The sequence below is a fragment of the Xenopus tropicalis genome, chromosome 9, assembly GCF_000004195.4.
Source record: "Xenopus tropicalis strain Nigerian chromosome 9, UCB_Xtro_10.0, whole genome shotgun sequence".
In the NCBI taxonomy this organism is placed as follows: domain Eukaryota; kingdom Metazoa; phylum Chordata; class Amphibia; order Anura; family Pipidae; genus Xenopus; species Xenopus tropicalis.
The window spans coordinates 43,848,834-43,871,018 of record NC_030685.2 but is presented as its reverse complement, the minus strand read 5'-3'; the positions used below and the strand labels follow the sequence as shown (position 1 = coordinate 43,871,018).

General features: G+C 38.1%; 1 protein-coding gene across 3 annotated transcripts in view; it reads left to right on the top strand.

Annotated features, from left to right (window-relative positions):
• The window catches only part of stat4 (signal transducer and activator of transcription 4), a 284,828-nt gene that overhangs the window by 135,023 nt on the left and 127,620 nt on the right, over positions 1-22,185 (top strand). For all 3 annotated transcript variants that reach the window (XM_031893222.1, XM_031893223.1, XM_031893221.1), the window contains exon 8: positions 1,122-1,273. In XM_031893222.1, coding sequence (XP_031749082.1) covers positions 1,122-1,273 — 152 coding nt within the window. The remainder of the gene's footprint in view (positions 1-1,121; positions 1,274-22,185) is intronic.

Here is a 22,185-nt window from a genome sequence, read left to right as displayed (position 1 = left end):
ACAGCCATCATATATCTTTAATTGATTTCAGTGGGGAAATTTTAACTGCTGCCATTCTCACATGTTTAATGCCAGTGTCCCCAAATTTTTCACAGTTTGTCACTGTGGGTGGGTGGGGCCACCAACAGCCAATCCTTTTTCCACCCCATTAAATTTCATTGGTTTATATTTAAACTAATGCCATTATTTAAGTATTAATTCCAGGGTTGTTAAACATTGCAAAGTTAGTCACTGGATATTTGCGGTTCAAAATTAGGAAAAGTTGGTGGAGCCACCAACAGCCAATCACAGTTTACCTATTTACTTTCAATGGTGAAATGTAAAATGCTGTCAGTCCCACAATTGTTGAGTCCTCAAACTTTGAGTGGGTCACTGGGGGACTGCAGTTCAAAAATAGGAAAAGTGGGTTGGGCCACTAACATCTAATCATATTTTATCCATTGAATTTCATTGGTTTAAATTTAAAATGCTGTCATTCTTACACTATTTATGCCCGGGTGCCCAAACTTTGCAGTTTGTCACTGGTTGACTTCGACTCAAGGTTAGAAAAAGGGGACACAACCACCAATCACAATTCACCTTTTGACTTTTATTGGTTTAAATTTCAACTAACTAAATTTAAACTATTAATCCTAGGGTACCTAAACTGCAGAGTTGGTCACTGGGTAACTGCAGTTCCAGGTTAGAAAAAGTGGGCAGAGCCATCAACCTCCAATCAGATGTCACTCATTGACTTTCAGTGGGGAAATTTAAATTGCTGCCAATTGCTTAGACCCCATTAAAACAAGGGTACCCAAACTTTGCGCAGTGGTTTTTACTATATAACTGTGATCCAAGGTTGGACAAACTGGGTGGAGCCAATCAAATTTCATTCAGCAACTTCACGTTTTTCAAACCAAACTGAAGTTTGTTCTCAAACTTCCTTTTCTAGTTTCTAGTTGTTGTTGTAAAATTGTTTACATGGTGACAATCCAGTAATAAACTCTTTTAATATAAAGTATTTGTATTATATTTTTTGAGTTATTTACACAGAATATAAACTACGCTTGAAAAGTATTCATTTTACATATATATATATTTATTTATTTATTTTTTAAACTGGATCCTTTTATTGTCTATAGGAAGCACTTCGCAAAATGTCACAGATAATTGATGAAATTGATACTTTGATGGGTAAAAGTCTGACTGAAGAACTAAAGAATTGGAAGAGACGTCAGCAGATTGCATGTATTGGAGGACCACTGCATGGCAGTCTTGACCAGATTCAGAACTGGTAAATGAAAGAGTTAACGACAAAAAACATAATCTGATTACCAAAATGGGTCCCACACTTGCCCTCATTTGAGAACTGTCCCAGTTTTCCTATTGTGAAAGGACATCATAAGAAATGTGCATGCACATGTATGAGTTCTTATAAATGCCCAATGTGGGTTATTGGACCTTGCAGTTGCTCCAGGCAAAAGCCTGTGTAGTGCATCCACATGAAGTTTTAAAGAAAAAATAGGTGTGGAAGAGGGTACAACTTAGTTGAGGCATTACTTTGCTGCAGAAACTTTAAAAAAGAACAGTTGCTAAATATTCAAGAGTTACAGATAAGTGAAGCCAGGTAAAACAGGTGTGCCATTGACCAGCTGCCAAAAGCACCTTTTGTGCCAGCACCCGATCTAATGCACATTCTGGAGTTGACCAGCTGCTAGAAACTAAAAAAGTCTACTAAGGGGCTGATTTACTAACCCACGAATCCGACCCAAATTGGAAAAATGCACAACTTTTCGCGTAAGTTTTAACGCTACGAAAAATGCGCAACTTTTTACGCAACTTTCGTAATGGATAGGAAAACTCGCGTTTTTACGCAAAAATCGTATTGGTAACGAAAAATTCGTAAAGAATCCGAAAAAATCGCAAAACATACGAAAAAATCGCAAAATACCGATCATTACGAAAAAAACGCAATCGGACTCCATTCGACCCGTTCGTGGGTAAGTAAATCAGCCCCTTAGAGTTGCTACTAAGAGATATATTTAAGCATTGCCCCTGTTAAACAAAAGCAAAATTAACACAATTCTATATGCCCAATATTATCATTACTATAACCTTACCCTTGTGAAGATTCACTTTTATTATATCAATAAATCCTTTAGGGCAGAACATGACAATCTGTATGAAGGACAGTAAAAGATGTAGTTTGTTGTTGGATCAGCAGTATGCATCCTAAAAGATATAATGGGACTGATATAAAAAGATCTGATCTCCTATGAAGTTTAGCCCATAAACATTTATCCAAAATGCCACTTTTTGTAGTAATAGTTTTCTTACATTACCACCTTTTAGTGATTTCTGTATAACAAAAAATACTATCTTCTTTTAATTCAAGTGGTAAGAAAATGTCTCCTCTCATTTCAATGTTTTTCTTTCACAGGTCATAAAATTCATAACCTATGTATCATTGTTAAATCTGCAACACTCATCCCCCTTTAAAAACTAAATTTGCATTTTATCTTGCATTTTAATGCTGTTGGAGATATTTAAAGGAGCTATTTAAAGGAAATGGAAAAACTGAATAACAAGAAGTATCTTGGCAAAATGAAATTTGTGAGATGACTTGATTACTCATATTACAAATAAGATCGAAGACATTTTTACTGGTATCTTTTTTACATAGATGGGAACCAGGGACAAGAGGGACTGGAGACTAAATCTGAAGCAATACAGATGGTTCTTAGATGGTCTTAGATGTCTTTTTGGCCAGGCATAATCTCTAGGGCTAAAGAAAAATGAAAATTAACACAGTTGCACTTGTACAAATTGAACTATAAATATTTTAAATAATCTTTTGGTGCACTTGCTCTGCAGCAATTAACACAGGGTATGTGGGAACAATGGAGCTACTGTCTGGTAGGAGGAGGCAATAACTCGTGGGTTCTCCTGCGTCACACAGCTGTGTGAAATTGGGAACATGAGGCAGTAGTAAGGCAGCACCGCCCTGGGCAATTATAGAACTAGAGGTGTAGTAAGTGCATGTTAACATTTCTTTAATTAATGATATTTTTATGCAACTTAATGTGGCTAATTTGTTTTCAGTGTAACCACAGAGTGGCCTCAGTCTGTAAAAAAGTACAAGTTTAAGTTTTGTAACATTGTATCAAACACTTAGTTATAAGAAACATTTTAAACTCCACGATTCATTCCGATTGGTTCTACAGTGTTAAAAATTTCAATCCACTTGGTTTCATGTCTAAATAGTATGTTATTAATTTCACCCCCTCTATTAGGCTAGTTAACTTGTTGTTAATGTTTTTCATTAAAAAGTGTCTGCCAACTGGTGTGTGAGTTTTGTTTTTCTTTTCAGCAAAAGAGGTAACAGATCTTTTATGTTCCCCAGTTCTGATTCTTACAGCTCGTGCAGTTTGACCTACATGTAATTTAACACATGGGCACTTTAAAGCATACAGGGAATAATCAGAATTACAGATGTAATATTGTTTCATAAAGGTTTTATGTCCTTTATGTGCAATTGTTGCAATTCAGGCATGCAAAGGCCCCCCTTTTAGGCCTAGCAAGGAACCTTGTTTTATTATTAGGTCTATTTAGTTCTGCCCTTACAAGTGACTTAGTAATATTTCTGCCTCTTTTGTAAGAAAATAAGGTAGGATCTTTAAATAGTTTACCAAATGTAAAATCCTGTACCAACAAGGACAAATGTTTCATAACAATATGTTCAATTTTTTACTCAGGGGGGCATACTCTGCTATAAATGAGATCTTCTCAGTTGTCTTCCCTTCAACAATATATCCCTTGATTTTAACATTACCTTATTCATGATCTGCTCCAACATGTTTTTATAAGCCCTATTTGTAAACTTATCAATCAGTTCATTGGAGGCTTCCAAATATTTATTATCATCTAATAATATTCTCCTTTTATGAAGAAACTGTCCCTTTGGAATCCCTCTTATTGTACTTGGGGGTGTCATATAATAGAATGACTATAAAGATTTTCATGCATCCAGGTCATGGTATATCTTGTATACGTAAATCTAGAGCAGCTGGTCTTGCTAAGTAATCATTGAAGACATTTCACTACTTATCTAAGCAGCTTCTTCAGTTGAACTGACTAGTATGGGATTTAAACTCCTCCACTAATCCAATCACAATAGCACATTGTAACACTACAAAGAGGTGATACATGAAACCAACAGAAGGGTGAATGTTGTGGGGTTACTTTGGTAGAAATAATTAAGAAACATTTTCCTATACTTTGTACAGATGAGAAATTGGATGCCATTTTGTCTTCAGAAAAGGATGTGCTTTGGGTAATATATTATCTCCTAGTATGGTTTTGAATAGATGCAAAGCCACATCCACCATTTTTATTCGTGTGTGTCAGGTGATTTGAGATCAGTGTACAGGGAATAGAGAAAGTGAGTTTGAATATCTGAGGTGGCAATTTGCTTAAATTATTTCAGAAAGTGAGGTATTCTGGATCTTTACTTTGTATACCAGGATGCCAGTAGGTTTGAATGCAGAGTTTGTTCTCTTGTGCTATTATTAGGTTTTCTGGAACTCTGGTTTGAACCATTTGCATTGTTTATGTTTATACTTAATTATTATTATAAACATTTATTTAAAAAGCGCCAACATATTCCGCAGCGCTGTACAATAAGTGGGTTTCATACATTGGACATACAGAGTAATATATAAAGCAATCAGTAACCGATACAAGAGGTGAGGAGGGCCCTGCCAAAAAGAGCTTACAATCTACAAGGAGAAATGTGAATATATATATACATATATATGACCTATATGTATATATATATATAACTTTATGCATATACTTACTATCTGTTTGTACCCTCCTATGAATCTTTTTTATGGTGTACTTTTTATTTCTAAATTACACTGTTTACATAGCAAATCATTCACTCTACCATTTAAAATTGTATTCTTAAACCAACAAATGTATTTTTTTTTAGTTGTAATATTGGTGTGTAGGCAGCCATCTCAGTGCATTGTGCCTGAGTCTGAGCTTTCAGGAAGAGCCAACCTTAGAACTGCTTTCAGGCAACTTATTGTTTCTCCTACTCGCATGTAACTGTAGGAGTCCCAAGACAGACTTGGATTTCTTACTATTAAATGCTATTTTGATATCTACTGGGAGCTGCTACCTTGTTGCCTTCCCTTTGTTCTGCTGATTGGCTACTAGGGGAAAAGGGAAGACAGTGACATCAATCAAACTTGCAGCTCAGCAGTAAAGTGTGACTGAAGTTTATCACAGCACAGGTCACATGGTGTTGCACTGTCACAGGTCACTGTTTCTAGAGGCCAGTTAAACTAATTAAAAATACAAAGTTAACAATGGAAATTACCAAATGGTCTATCTGGAAAACAATATAAGTATACATATAGTGAATAACTGCAATATTTACAAGTGTCATTAAACATAAAATTAGTCAATAACATGTTTCATACCATCTAGTTGCATTCTGTCCATTGCAGTAGTGTCCATATGTATTCATAGAAGGAACCAGATATAGACTTCAATCTGTAAAGAATGTATTAGCATTATTTGCTAGATATCCTGTATACTTTTGAGACAGGTATTATTACCAGTAACACTAAGGAGTTTCTAATAACCCCACATCCCAGGATTATTATTTATTACCTAAATTACATAAAAGAAACATTGACCCACAGAGCGCTGATAGTCTTGGGTATGGGATCAGTGTTATAATCTTTATCTCAATATGTGGATACCTATTTACACGAAATTCTACAAAAATTACCCCAATGTTTAAAAGATACAAATTATTTTTAAAAAGACTGTCTAACTTGGATATTGTGAAACATAATTGTATTTTGTGTAGTAATGAGGTCCAGTCAGTGTGCACCTTCATTCTACATGAGGAAGGAATGCAATACATTGAATAAATGCTATTTTAGGACAATATATTCCATGTTAAGGTCTATTTTCTCTTAGATTTGATTGCATTGGTCCAGAATAAGAATTACTTTAGGTTTAATAATTAATTAATTAATTAATTAACAGCTCCCAAGTTATGCAAAAGATTTTGAATGCTGTTGAACAAAAGCTGATACTTCAAAACCCTATATACAGTAACAAGATAAATATAATGTATATAATCAAGGGATACATTGTTGAATGAATTTAATAAAAGAAGCACTGACAAGAGTATGTGTATGGCCCCTTGAGTAAAAAAATTGAATGTATTAAAACACCGGTCCTTATTGGGACAGGATTTTAGATTTGGTAAACTATTTAAAAAGCCTCCCTTATTTTTTTACAAAAGAGGCAGGAATATTGCTAATTCTCTAGGGCAAAACTGATTAGACCTGATAATAAAACAAGGTTCCTTCTAGGCCTAAAAGGGGGACCTTTGCATGCCTGAATTGCAGCAATTGCAATTCTGTTATGGGGGGTAATCATATCACACGCCTAGGGGGTGGGCCGAGCCGACCGGGCGCCCTAGACAACCCGGCCGGCCACCTCTCCCCTGCACCCGGATCACACAACGTTCCCGGGTGTTTTGGCGCACATGCGCATTTCAGCGCGTGGGGGGTTGGAGATGCGAAACAACATGAAATGGATTGCAGGCTAGGGGTAGGTAGGAGATGCTTCTGTCTGGTGCCCCCCCAATCGTTGTGCCCTAGGCAGCTGCCTCTTCTGCCTACCCCTAGTTCCGGCCCTGCACACACCCACATAAAAGAAAAAAAAAAATCTTTATGAAACAATATTACACCTGTAATACTGATTTTGTTGTGTATGCTTTAAAGTGCCCATGTGGTAAATTATACATAGGCCAAACTGCATGAGCAGTAAGAATTAGAGAAAATAAAAGATCCGTTGCCTCTTTCGATCCAAAGAAAAAAGAAACTCATATACCAGTTGGCAGGCATTTTTTTAATGAAAAACACAGATGGATGGTCCTACAACAAGCCTAAGTGCATTGTGCCTGAGTCTGAGCTTTCAGGAAGAGCCAACCTTAGAACTGCTTTCAGGCAACTTATTGTTTCTCCTACTCGCATGTAACTGTAGGAGTCCCAAGACAGACTTGGATTTCTTACTATTAAATGCTATTTTGATATCTACTGGGAGCTGCTACCTTGTTGCCTTCCCTTTGTTCTGCTGATTGGCTACTAGGGGAAAAGGGAAGACAGTGACATCAATCAAACTTGCAGCTCAGCAGTAAAGTGTGACTGAAGTTTATCACAGCACAGGTCACATGGTGTTGCACTGTCACAGGTCACTGTTTCTAGAGGCCAGTTAAACTAATTAAAAATACAAAGTTAACAATGGAAATTACCAAATGGTCTATCTGGAAAACAATATAAGTATACATATAGTGAATAACTGCAATATTTACAAGTGTCATTAAACATAAAATTAGTCAATAACATGTTTCATACCATCTAGTTGCATTCTGTCCATTGCAGTAGTGTCCATATGTATTCATAGAAGGAACCAGATATAGACTTCAATCTGTAAAGAATGTATTAGCATTATTTGCTAGATATCCTGTATACTTTTGAGACAGGTATTATTACCAGTAACACTAAGGAGTTTCTAATAACCCCACATCCCAGGATTATTATTTATTACCTAAATTACATAAAAGAAACATTGACCCACAGAGCGCTGATAGTCTTGGGTATGGGATCAGTGTTATAATCTTTATCTCAATATGTGGATACCTATTTACACGAAATTCTACAAAAATTACCCCAATGTTTAAAAGATACAAATTATTTTTAAAAAGACTGTCTAACTTGGATATTGTGAAACATAATTGTATTTTGTGTAGTAATGAGGTCCAGTCAGTGTGCACCTTCATTCTACATGAGGAAGGAATGCAATACATTGAATAAATGCTATTTTAGGACAATATATTCCATGTTAAGGTCTATTTTCTCTTAGATTTGATTGCATTGGTCCAGAATAAGAATTACTTTAGGTTTAATAATTAATTAATTAATTAATTAACAGCTCCCAAGTTATGCAAAAGATTTTGAATGCTGTTGAACAAAAGCTGATACTTCAAAACCCTATATACAGTAACAAGATAAATATAATGTATATAATCAAGGGATACATTGTTGAATGAATTTAATAAAAGAAGCACTGACAAGAGTATGTGTATGGCCCCTTGAGTAAAAAAATTGAATGTATTAAAACACTGGTCCTTATTGGGACAGGATTTTAGATTTGGTAAACTATTTAAAAAGCCTCCCTTATTTTTTTACAAAAGAGGCAGGAATATTGCTAATTCTCTAGGGCAAAACTGATTAGACCTGATAATAAAACAAGGTTCCTTCTAGGCCTAAAAGGGGGACCTTTGCATGCCTGAATTGCAGCAATTGCAATTCTGTTATGGGGGGTAATCATATCACACGCCTAGGGGGTGGGCCGAGCCGACCGGGCGCCCTAGACAACCCGGCCGGCCACCTCTCCCCTGCACCCGGATCACACAACGTTCCCGGGTGTTTTGGCGCACATGCGCATTTCAGCGCGTGGGGGGTTGGAGATGCGAAACAACATGAAATGGATTGCAGGCTAGGGGTAGGTAGGAGATGCTTCTGTCTGGTGCCCCCCCAATCGTTGTGCCCTAGGCAGCTGCCTCTTCTGCCTACCCCTAGTTCCGGCCCTGCACACACCCACATAAAAGAAAAAAAAAAATCTTTATGAAACAATATTACACCTGTAATACTGATTTTGTTGTGTATGCTTTAAAGTGCCCATGTGGTAAATTATACATAGGCCAAACTGCATGAGCAGTAAGAATTAGAGAAAATAAAAGATCCGTTGCCTCTTTCGATCCAAAGAAAAAAGAAACTCATATACCAGTTGGCAGGCATTTTTTTAATGAAAAACACAGATGGATGGTCCTACAACAAGCCTAAGAGAGAGGGTGAAAGGAAAAACATACTACCGTACTTAGACAGGAAGCCAAGCAGATTGAACTGCTTAAAACTGTAGAACCTATGGGAATGAATAAATCTTGTAGTTTAAAGTGTTTCTTATAACTTAGAACCATCTGGTTACACTTTGATACTCTACGGACATTGTATTAATTGACTGAAAACATTTAGATTATAGAAAAGAATTTTGAAAACTCTGCATACAATAAAATGCAATGTATTTTACTAGAAATGTTGGTGATTTTTTTGGATAGACTTCTCTAGTATTCTTGCTAAATTGTTGCTACTGCAAAAGGATTACCTGGCCAATAGATGTAGCTGGTAATTGTGTCACACGATGTGGTGTTGGGTGGGGGTTTATGGCCTATAAAGGCATCATTTACTGAGTGTTCTGTAAACTGCACCAAATGAATGACCCATGAGGTCCAAAACACCTAGTGCTATTCATTTATGAATAAATATACACCGATATTACACTTGTTTTACTCTCCAGTGGAGGTTTGTTATTTCTTAGTATATATCTGGATCTGGTGAATCTGAATTGATTGATTGAGCATCTACTACAAATTATGCCTCTGGCAGCGTCTAAGAACTGTATACCATTATAAAGCATGAGCGGCATTACCACTGAATGTGTGTATATATATATATATAGTATATGGAGCTGGTTTCTCCTTTAATGTTAGCTCTCCCATTGCTCCTACCCCTTTAAGGACAGCTAATAGTTTAGTATTTAAGATGCTCAAATAGCAGATATTGATACATCACTTTTAAACTAATTTAGAACTGATGCAAAGGGCACTGCCTTGATGGGGCGAATCAGCTTATGCATGTTTGTGCAAACAATGTGATCAAATGTGTATTTTCTTTTGCTGCCTGAAGGGTTGTTAATTTGCTTTTTTCTTAGTATGCGTATTTTTAGCAACTTTTTTGTTGCCTGTTTCTTGGTACACATTTCTTTGCAGACTACAATGGCCATTTCTTTTAATTTTTTGCAAAGCCATGTTTTTCTTCTTTTGGGCTACCAATAAATTATTTTCTCTTATTTTTAACTCTTGACTATTGTGATGAGTGACTGAGCAAATCTGCAGCCTTTCACTTTGTGTAAAAATTCACAAACTAGGGTCAAAATTCACCATATTGTGTTGGAGTTAATGGGAAAGTGAAAATGCATGCATCTTTTTGCTCTTATTATACTAGACAAATGCCCTACACTGTTAAAGGACCTCCTATCTACTATGCTACAACTGCTTTTTCAAAAAGAAAAAATTCTTCCATGTTGCCAAATTCTTAAAAACATCTCTGTGATTTTTTACATTATTTCTGGTAGACATGAAATGGTATTGCCTATTAAAAAACTGTAAGTAGCTATGTTGCTGTGTAACCAAAAAGTACCATCTATAGTTTATATATTAATACTAGTTTACAAACACAGGCACAACTAATAATAAATAATAATATCTGGGTGCTTTACATCCCACATTAAAATGAATGAACCATAAATTTATGTGTAAGGTTATTGAATCTAAAATACTATGTAATTCAATGTAACATGGCTGAGATTGTGAATAGTAATGGGTGTGGTAATAATCCAAACAACTTGAAGGACCATTTAAGAAGTTAAATGAAAAAAAAACTTCAAATATAGATGAAAATTCTAAGAACTATTTTAATAGAAAAATAAAAAAGGGCACAATTGTGCTTAACTTGAAGAATCATAATAACAAGAAGAATAAGAACACCAATTTATACAAGAGGAAGAGGGGGAAGAAGGAGGATAAGGAGGGGGATAAGGAGGAGGAGGAAGGCTGTCCCTCATGCTGAGAATAATCCTCCTAATTTCCCTATGCCTCAGTCTGTTGACCCCCTGCCTCAGCCCATGGACCTGTTGGACCAGCACAAAATATTTCCATGGTCCTGAGCTGGGTAAATTGATCTATCCACCATCTATAAGGGGCAGGGACATAGTTACATAGGGTTGAAAAAAAGACCAGAATCCATCAAGTTCAACTCTTCCAAGTAATCTCAGCACACACAAACCTATACTGACCTATCTATACACTCACATACATAAACCATATGTACCAACATCAATACTAACTGTAGATTGTAGTATCACAATGGCCTTGGATATTATGCTTGTTCAAGAACTCATTCAAGCCCCTCTTAAAGGCATTAACAGAATCTGCCATCACAACATCACTAAGAAGATACACAGAAGGGGGTTGTGGGAGCACTCCAAGGCTAAATAGAGTATACAAATACAATGGAAGTGCGACTGATCTGGCCAAATTAACTACAAGCATACAAAAAAGAGAGGGAGATTGATCAATGCACATTACCTGGTCCCCTGTTTTATAAGTAAATTGTCTATGCTAGTGCATGTATTTACAAAAAACAGGAGTTTTTAGTTACAAAATTATGATCATAAGATTGGAAAGCCACCATACCACGTCAAGGTAAACCCCGTATGGCGGTCCTATCTATTTACCTCTGGTCATATTTTTCAAAGGCTGGCACTCTCGTGCACTGTTGCCATTCTTGACCCGGGGGCTGGTTTGAGTCAGAGGGCTTAGTCCACCCCCATGCCTTTAGCTTTTACAGAGAGAGATTGCCAGGACCACAGCTTGGTTCTACAGGATTAATCCTCCCCTGCTTGCAGCTTGTAAAGGAGAAGACTGCCCATTAACCAACACCCATTTTTTAAAGGCATAAGATAACCATTAAAGGGACAGGTGTGGGGGTGCTGCACCCACATGGAAGTTTGGCCATTCTTCCTGCAGAATAACTGTGCTAAAATACATAGAAGGGGGTTGTGGGAGCACTCCAAGGCTAAATAAAATATACAAATACAATAGAAGTGGAAACATCACTAGGAAGGGCATTCCACAACTTCACTGCCCTCACCATGAAAAGTTCAAATGAAAGTTCCATTCCTATAATTTAAATGGGTGGCCTCTGGTGCACTGATCATTTTTATGGGAAAAAAGAACATCTCCTATCTGTCTATAATCCCCTCTAATGTACTTGTACAGAGTAATCATGTCCCTTCGCAAGCTCTTTTTCTTTTAGAGAAAAGGGATTGGAGCCCAAAACTGCACTGCATACTCAAGGTGAGGTCTTACCAGAGACCTTGAAGAGGCAAAATGATGTTTCATTTTAATCCCTTGAGTCAATGCCCTTTTTTATGCAAGACAGCACTATATTTGCTTTAGTAGCCACTGAATGACATTGCTTGGAATTAGACAACTTGCTATCTACAAAAATCCCCAAATCCTTCTCAATTGAGGATACCCCCCAACATACTACCATTTAGTAACATAGTAAGTTAGGTTGAAAAAAGACATACATCTATCAAGTTCAACCATAATACCTATATATAACCTGCCTAACTGCTAGTTGATCCAGAGGAAGGAAAAAAAAAACATCTGAGGCCTCTTTAATTTGCCACAGAGGGGGGAAAAAGTCCTTGACTCCAAGATGGACCAGTCCCTGGATCAACTTGTACTAAGAGCTATCTCCCATAACCCTGTATTCCCTTACTTGCTAGAAAGCCATCCAACCCCTTCTTGAAGCTATATAATGTATCAGCCAGTACAACATATTCAGGGAGGTAATTCCACAACTTCACAGATCTCATAGTAAAATATCATTTTCGAATATTTAAACTGAACCTCCCTTCTTCTAAATGGAGTGGGTGCCCTTGTGTCAGTTGAAAGGGCCTACTGGTAAATAAAACATTAGAGAGGTTATTATATGATCCCCTTATATATTTATACATAGTTGTCATGCCACCTCTTAAGCACCTCTTCTCCAGTGTAAACAACCATAACTTGGACAGTCTTTCTTCATAACTGAGACTTTCCATACCCTTTACCAGCTTAGTTGCCCTTCTCTGGACCCTCTCTAATTCAATAATGTCCTGTTTGAGCACTGGATACCAAAACTAGTCAGTGTATAACTCCCATTTATATTATTTCTACCAAAGTGCATATCTAGAAGCACTAAGATTCGCCTTTTTAGCGAAACGTGCGTCGGCATTTCATACCCTATATCAAATAATCGTTGTGCCGAGGTAATGATACCTCGGGGCATTTAACCGCCCACCCCTCAGAAAAGTCATAGCACCCCATTCCCGAATAAGCCGCACAGTTTGACACCTCATTCATGGGTCTACGACAAATGGTGGTTAATTGCCCCGTGCTGGGGCAATTAACCTCCAACCCCTCAGAAAAGGCATAGCACCCCAATCCCGAATAAGCCGCATGGTTTGATACCTCATTAATGGGTCTACGACAAACGGTGGTTAATAGCCCCCTGCTGGGGCAATTAACTGCCCACCCCTCAGAAAGGGCATAGCACCCCATTCCCGAATAAGCCGCACATTTTGACACCTCATTCATGGGTCTATGACAAATGGTGGTTAATTGCCCCCTGCTGGGGCAATTAACCTCCAACCCCTCAGAAAAGGCATAGCACCCCAATCCAAAATAAGCTGCATAGTTTGACACCTCATTCATGGGTCTACGACAAACGGTGGTTAATTGCCCCCTGCTGGGGCAATTAACTGCCCACCCCTCACAAAAGTCACAGCACCCCATTCCCGATTAAGCCGCATGGTTTGACACCTCATGAGAGGTGTCTCATTCATGGGTCTATGAAAAACGGTGGTTAATTGCCCCCTGCTGGGGCAATTAACTGCCCACCCCTCAGAAAAGGCATAGCACCCCATTCCCGAATAAGCCGCACGGTTTGACACCTCATTCATGGGTCTACGACAAACGGTGGTTAATTGCCCCCTGCTGGGGCAATTAACTGCCCACCCCTCAGAAAAGGCATAGCACCCCATTCCCAAATAAGCCGCACGGTTTGACACCTCATTCATGGGTCTACGACAAACTAGTTATTTACCAAAATCCCCATTATAAGTCAATGGGGCAAATTTGGGGACCTCTCTTGCCCCGGGGGTAAAACTTATACCCTTGTGCGGGGTATCTTCTGACACAGGTTCCAAACCTCTTCAAATGTGGTAAATTTCACGTTTCTAAAAAATTCCCTCTCTGCGCTACAATCCATCAAAGTTGGCCTCAATGTTAAGTCAATGGGATTTTTGGCCCGGTTAATTGCCCCCTGCGGGGGGCAAATTAACCACCCACTCCTCAGAAAAGTCATTGAATCCCATTCTCGAATAGGCCATACAGTTTGACACCTCATTCATGGGTCTACGACGAACTAATTATTTACCAAAATCCCCATTATAAGTCAATGGGGCAAATTTGGGGACCTCTCTTGCCCCGGGGGTAAAACTTATACCCTTGTGCGGGGTATCTTCTGACACAGGTCGCAAACCTCTTCAAATGTGGTAAATTTCACGTTTCTAAAAAATTCCCTCTCTGCGCTACAATCCGTAACAAAGTTGGCCTCAATGTTAAGTCTATGGGATTTTTGGGCCGCCAACCCCTTAGAAAAGACATAGCACCCCATTCCCGAATAGGCCGCACGATTTGACACCTCACTCATGGGTCTACGACAAACGGTGCGGGACAAGTTCCGTGCCGAACTTTTGTACGGAAGAATAATAATAATAAGCCTGTGAGATAATAGTAGTGATGCTTTGCTTCGCAAGCACCACTAATTATACCATTCACCAGTCAGTCAGTTCCATTTATGATCGACATATAGGGTATAGAGTTAAATTTTAACTTTTGCTTTTCTTTCCTTTTTCTTTCAGTTTTTAGCGGCTTATTTTTAACATAATATGAATTAAAAGTTATAATTTATGAAGCTACAGGTGTGCCAGGATCTCATGTGTCTTCAATACCCTCATTCATATCTTTGCACTTGTCAACATTGAACCTCATTTTCATTTTGCTGCCCAGTTTTCCAATTTTGTCAAATTGGTTGCAACGTGGCAGCATCCTGCATGGAACTTATAGTTTTGCACAATTTAGTATCATCAGCAAAAATAGAAACTGTACTTTGTATGCCCACTTCCAGGTCATTAAAGGAGAAGGAGCGATAAAAACTAAGTAAGCTTTATCAGAAAGTTCTATGTACAGTAAATACAACCATAAGCACTCACAGAAAAGCTGCACTCACTGAGAAAGAAACACAGGATTTCTTGTCTCCTTTTTTGTATCAGACTTCCTCTCTCATATAAATCCTTCATTCCCAGGGCCGGAGTCTGCACAGCTCTCTCCCTTCTCCTGCTCCCCCCTCCCATAAGAATTCAGAAGAACTCACCCCCCCTTAGGATTGTGTGGTCTAAGCTACCAATGGCTAGAACTGCAGCAGGAAGCTACAACAACCAAGCTAAAATAGCAGCTGCTATCTTATTGAATGAAGGGAGCTTCTAGGGCTCTTTTCTCAGGTATGGTAAGGCTTTCTGCAGAATAAATATAATGCTCTAGGTGGCACTAATGTTGTGAGTCTATTGGCAGTAAAATTCCAAAAGGACTTTCCTTCTCCTTTAATAAATTAATTAATTTTTCTACCCTATGAGTTCTTAATCTACATAGAGTTAATTTGTGGATTTTTATTTCTGTAAATAAAAGTTTTATTAATTTTGTCTCTGGGTACTGACTTATCTGGTTTGTATTTTGGGGAATGGTGCAGATAATTTTTTTTAATTGGGGTTTATTTAAGATCACTTGAAGGGTGTTCTTTTCTTTTGTTTCATATATTTACCTGGGATTCCATATGCATATTACCCTCTCATCCTCATTACGTATATACATATATTTTTGGACTTGATATTTTTAGATGGAAGGTACAACCATACTCTCCTTTACTTTCTTCTCCTTTAATAAACAAGTTAAAAAACAAAGGACCAAGGACTGACCCCTGCGGTACTCCACTAACAACACTGGCCCCAATTAGAAAATGTTCCATTTACCACCACTCTTTGAGAGAGTGCAATCTTTACAGTTCCCAGGATTCCTACTACACAGTTCGTGACAGCCCATTTGTGATCTTGTTTAGTAGTGGAGTATGTGATGTCACTATAGTGAGTATTTTAACGAAGTCCTTTAACCCTTTCCCTGCCAAGACCGTAGGTACTACGTCGTTTTAAAAAAAGCAGTTGCCTGCTAACGACGTAGTACCTACGTTCTTTCTCCCTTAGCGCTTCTCTCTGCATCGGCGGCAAAAGCCGCCGGTGCAGAGAGACAGATGTGCCCCCAACCCCTTCGGCAACGAGCCGAGGGGGTTGGGGGGGATGGTCCTGCGATGCGATTATCGCAGGACCATCCTACAGCAGCAGATCTGCTGCTTGTACAGCTTCCTGCTTCCCCCCCCAGAGCCGCCTCCAACCTACTTCCTCGGCGACTGCAGGAAGGAGAAGCAGGGAACCGATCTGACCTTCAGACAGGTAAGTGTGACTTTATTTTTAGTTATACACACTTTTACACACACTTACACACATGTATATACATTTATACACACATACAACACAATTTAGCACAAGTTTTTTTTTTGTTTTTTTTTTCAACTTTGCACACTTATATACACTCATATACACTTATATACACTCATATACACTCATATACACACTGTCACACAACTTTTACATGTGCACATGTATACACAAACTCACAAAAACTTTTTAAATTTTTTTTTATTTTTTTTTAATTTTACTTCTTTTTTTTTTTTTATTTCCCCCCAAAACTGTTTATTTTGACAGCGTGACTATTGGATCAGATATTCTGACCACTAATTATGCTGTCGTGTGACTTATTTTGTTGTTTCATTGATTTGCACATTTTTATCCCTATATTAGTATTCCTGATCTGTTTTAGCGTAGCTTTGCCATGTGTAACTTTGGTGTACAAAAATAACTTTAACTATTTTGAATTCATCAGAATGTGTACTTTCCAAAAATATATGGTTTTCTGGGGGTCCCTGTGTACTTTGGGGGTCTTACTGCATATAATAGGCCGTCAGGGGGCTCTGTGTGCAAAAGCTGAGCTGGCAGGCGAGAAATCCTTATGCGCTATTTTCATTTTGGGGTCAGTACATACTGCAGACTTTGGTATATCTATGCATATTGGGCATCAAACTGTTCAGTAGACCTCTGGTGTTCCTGTTTGGGGTGACTTGCCTTTGTGCGCAAGAAATTGTGTGAGATAAATGCAGCAAACTGCAACATTTTTATGCGATTTTCTCAAACGTCATAAAAACCACTAACTTTAGGAAAGCTTTGCAGATGGGTACTTTGGTGTAGAAATGACTCTTTACCCTTGTTGGATTTATCAGAATGTGTACTTTCTAAAAATATATGGTTTTCTGGGGGTCCTTGTGTAGTTTGGGGGTCATACTGCATATAATAAGCTGTCAGGGGGCTCTGTGTGCAAAAGCTGAGCTGGCAGGCGAGAAATCCTTATGCGCTATTTTCATTTTGGGGTCAGTACATACCGCAGACTTTGGTATATCTATGCATATTGGGCATCAATCTGTTCAGTAGGCCTCTGGTGTTCCTATTTGGGGTGAGCTGCCTTTGTACGCAAGAAATTGTGTGGGATAAATGCGGCAAACTGCAACATTTTTATGCGATTTTCTCAAATGTCATAAAAACCACTAACTTTAGGAAAGCTTTGCAGATTGGTACTTTGCTGTAGAAAGGACTCTTTACCCTTGTTGGATTTGTCAGAATGTGTACTTTCCAAAAATATATGGTTTTCTGGGGGTCCCTGTGTAGTTTGGGGGTCTTACTACATATAATAGGCTGTCAAGGGGCTCTGTGTGCAAAAGCTGAGCTGGCAGGCGAGAAATCCTTATGCGCTATTTTCATTTTGGGGTCAGTACATACCGCAGACTTTGGTATATCTATGCATATTGGGCATCAATCTGTTCAGTAGGCCTCTGGTGTTCCTATTTGGGGTGAGCTGCCTTTGTACACAAGAAATTGTGTGAGATAAATGCGGCAAACTGCAACATTTTTATGCGATTTTCTCATATGTCATAAAAACTACTAACTTTAGGAAAGCTTTGCAGATTGGTACTTTGCTGTAGAAAGGACTCTTTACCCTTGTTGGATTTGTCAGAATGTGTACTTTCCAAAAATATATGGTTTTCTGGGGGTCCCTGTGTAGTTTGGGGGTCTTACTGCATATAATAGGCTGTCAGGGGGCTCTGTGTGCAAAAGCTGAGCTGGCAGGCGAGAAATCCTTATGCGCTATTTTCATTTTGGGGTCAGTACATACCGCAGACTTTGGTATATCTATGCATATTGGGCATCAAACTGTTCAGTAGGCCTCTGGTGTTCCTATTTGGGGTGATTTGCCATTGTATGCAAGAAATTGTGTGAGATAAATGCGGCAAACTGCAACATTTTTATGTGATTTTCTGAAATGTCATAAAAAACGCTAGCTTTAGGAAAGCTTTGCAGATTGGTACTTTGGTGTAGAAAGGACTCTTTACCCTTGTTGGATTTGTCAGAATGTGTAGTTTCCAAAAAATATAGGGATTTTAGGGGTCACCCTACATTTCTGCAGCTTCTACCCCTCATAATACTGCCATGTGTTTATGAATTAGGTAAAGATAAGCCATGAAATTAGTGTGCACATGGTATATTTGGGGGTCTCTAAGTGCCATGTGCTTTGATAAACCTATGTACAGTGGGCATCAAACTGTTCAGTAGACCTCTGGGGTTCATATTTAGGGTGTTTAATTTTGGTACCTAATGACCTGTAAAAAATAAGATGCTGTATAGTGGAAGTTTTGAGGTGATTTTTGGAAATGCCATAAAAATCATCAAACTAAGGATAGCTTTATGGCTTGGTACTTTGGAGTAGAAAGACATGGGTACCCATTTTAGATTCGGGGGAATGTGTACTTTCCAAAAATATATGACTTTCTGGGGTGAGTGTACTTTTTACTAGCTTTATCCCACATATAATGATGTAAATGTATTGATTTTGCAGAAGCTGAAATGACAGAAATGATAGTTCATATGGGGGTATGTTCTCATTGGGGCCCCTACATGCCACATACTTAGGTAAACCTATACATATTGGGCATCAAACTGTTCAGTGGGCCCCTGGCGTTCATATTTAGGGTGTTTTATCTTGGTACCTAATGCTATGTGGGAGATAAGATTCTGGAAACTGGAAGCTTTGAGTGGATTTTTGGAAATGTTATCAAAATTGCCAACTTTAGGAAAGCTTTGCGGCTTGGTACTGTGGAGTAGAAAGACATGGGTACCCATTTTAGATTCGGGGGAATGTGTACTTTCCAAAAATATATGACTTTCTGGGGTGAATGTACTTTTTACCAGCTTTATCCCACATGTAATGAAGTAAATGTTGATTTTGCAGAAGCTGAAATGACAGAAATGACAGTACATATGGGTATATGTTCATATTGGGGCCCCTACATGCCACATACTTAGGTAAACCTATACATATTGGGCATCAAACTGTTCAGTAGACCTCTGGGGTTCATATTTAGGGTGTTTTGTCTTGGTACCTAATGACCTGTACAAAATAAGATGCTGCATAGTGGAAGTTTTGAGGTGATTTTTGGAAATGCCATAAAAATCGTCAAACTTAGGAAAGCTTTATGGCTTGGTACTGTGGAGTAGAAAGACATGGGTACCCATTTTAGATTCGGGGGAATGTGTACTTTCCAAAGATATATGACTTTCTGGGGTGAATGTACTTTTTATTAGCTTTATCCCACATGTAATGATGTAAATGTTGATTTTGCAGAAATGACAGTACATATGGGTATATGTTCACATTCGGGCCCCTACATGCCACATACTTAGGTAAACCTATACATATTGGGCATCAAACTGTTCAGTAGACCTCTGGGGTTAATATTTAGGGTGTTTTGTTTTGGTACCTAATGACCTGTAGAAAATAAGATGCTGCATAGTGGAAGTTTTGAGGTGATTTTTGGAAATGCCATAAAAATCGTCAAACTTAGGAAAGCTTTATGGCTTGGTACTGTGGAGTAGAAAGACATGGGTACCCATTTTAGATTCGGGGGAATGTGTACTTTCCAAAAATATATGACTTTCTGGGGTGAATGTACTTTTTACTAGCTTTATCCCACATGTAATGATGTAAATGTTGATTTTGCAGAAGCTGAAATGACAGAAATGACAGTACATATGGGTATATGTTCACATTGGGGCCCCTACATGCCACATACTTAGGTAAACCTATACATATTGGGCATCAAACTGTTCAGTAGACCTCTGGGGTTCATATTTAGGGTGTTTTGTCTTGGTACCTAATGACCTGTAGAAAATAAGATGCTGCATAGTGGAAGTTTTGAGGTGATTTTTGGAAATGCCATAAAAATCGTCAAACTTAGGAAAGCTTTATGGCTTGGTACTGTGGAGTAGAAAGACATGGGTACCCATTTTAGATTTGGGGGAATGTGTACTTTCCAAAAATATATGACTTTCTGGGGTGAATGTACTTTTTACTAGCTTTATCCCACATGTAATGATGTAAATGTTGATTTTGCAGAAGCTGAAATGACAGAAATGACAGTACATATGGGTATATGTTCACATTGGGGCCCCTACATGCCACATACTTAGGTAAACCTATACATATTGGGCATCAAACTGTTCAGTAGACCTCTGGGGTTCATATTTAGGGTGTTTTGTCTTGGTACCTAATGACCTGTAGAAAATAAGATGCTGCATAGTGGAAGTTTTGAGGTGATTTTTGGAAATGCCATAAAAATTGTCAAACTAAGAAAAGCTTTATGGCTTGGTACTGTGGAGTAGAAAGACATGGGTACCCATTTTAGATTCGGGAGAATGTGTACTTTCCAAAAATATATGACTTTCTGGGGTGAATGTACTTTTTACTAGCATTATCCCACATATGATGATGTAAATTTATTGATTTTGCAGAAGCTGAAATGATAGATCATATGGGTGTATGTTCTCATTGGGGCCCCTACATGCCACATACTTAGGTAAACCTATACATATTGGGCATCAAACTGTTAAGTGGGCCCCTGGCGTTCATATTTAGGGTGTTTTATCTTGGTACCTAATATTATGTGGGAGATAAGATGCTGGAAACTGGAAGCTTTGAGTGGATTCTTGGAAATGTTATCAAAATTGCCAACTTTAGGAAAGCTTTGCGGCTTGGTACTGTGGAGTAGAAAGACATGGGTACCCATTTTAGATTCGGGGGAATGTGTACTTTCCAAAAATATATGGCTTTCTGGGGTGAATGTACATTTTACTAGCATTATCCCACATGTAATGATGTAAATGTTGATTTTGCAGAAGCTGAAATGACAGAAATGACAGTGCATATGGGTGTATGTTCACATTGGGGCCCCTACATGCCACATACTTAGCTAAACCTATACATATTGGGCATCAAACTGTTCAGTGGACCCCTGGCATTCATATTTAGGGTGTTTTATTTGGTTACTTTATGACCTTTAGGAGTTAAGATACTATAGACTGGAAGCTTTGAAGCGATTTTAAAAAAATTTCACAAATTTTGATAAAAACCAATAACTTTAGTAAAGCATTGCGAATTGATAGTTTGGAGTAGACAGACAGTTGTGCCTATTCTGGATTCCCCAGAATCTCTTCTTTCTAAAAATGTATTTTTTATGTAATTTTCTGGGATAAACTTTCTGTTAGTGGAATTTTTGGCCTTAAAATCTAAAGTATGCAGCTTTCTGGAGCAGTGCTTTGGAAATTTGGTAGTGTACTGGTGAGAGTTTTTGACCTATACATGTGAGAAATCTCCATAAAACTATATATATTTGGTATTGGCACGTTCAGGAGACATGGGACTTTCCAAATCAGGTGTATTTTCATGCATAAAATAATTTTTTTTTCTGGTATGTGTGTTTATATTATGGAAAATATAATTTTTTTTCATTTTTTAGACATTTAGAAGCCTATATCTTGTTACAAAATTGGAATTACACAAAAATTCTACCATATTTTAAAAGCTTAGTTTGTCCTGAAAAAAACAATATATTGTTTTCCTGGACAAACTAAAAGTCCCCCCAAGGAAAGGCCCCTAAATTGAAACAGTGCAAAATGTTCAAAAACTGTCTGGCAGCAGAAGTTCCGCTTTGTTCAAAACGGCTGGCAGTGAAAGGGTTAAGCGATAAGTCCCATGAGTTAAACACCATTGCGAAGTCCAATGCAAAACAAGGTACTGTACCATAACTAAAAAAATTATGCAGAAAAAATCATATGACAAAAAGCATACCGCATACCTTACCATTAGCCTTCCTGTAATTCACAGCTTTCTGG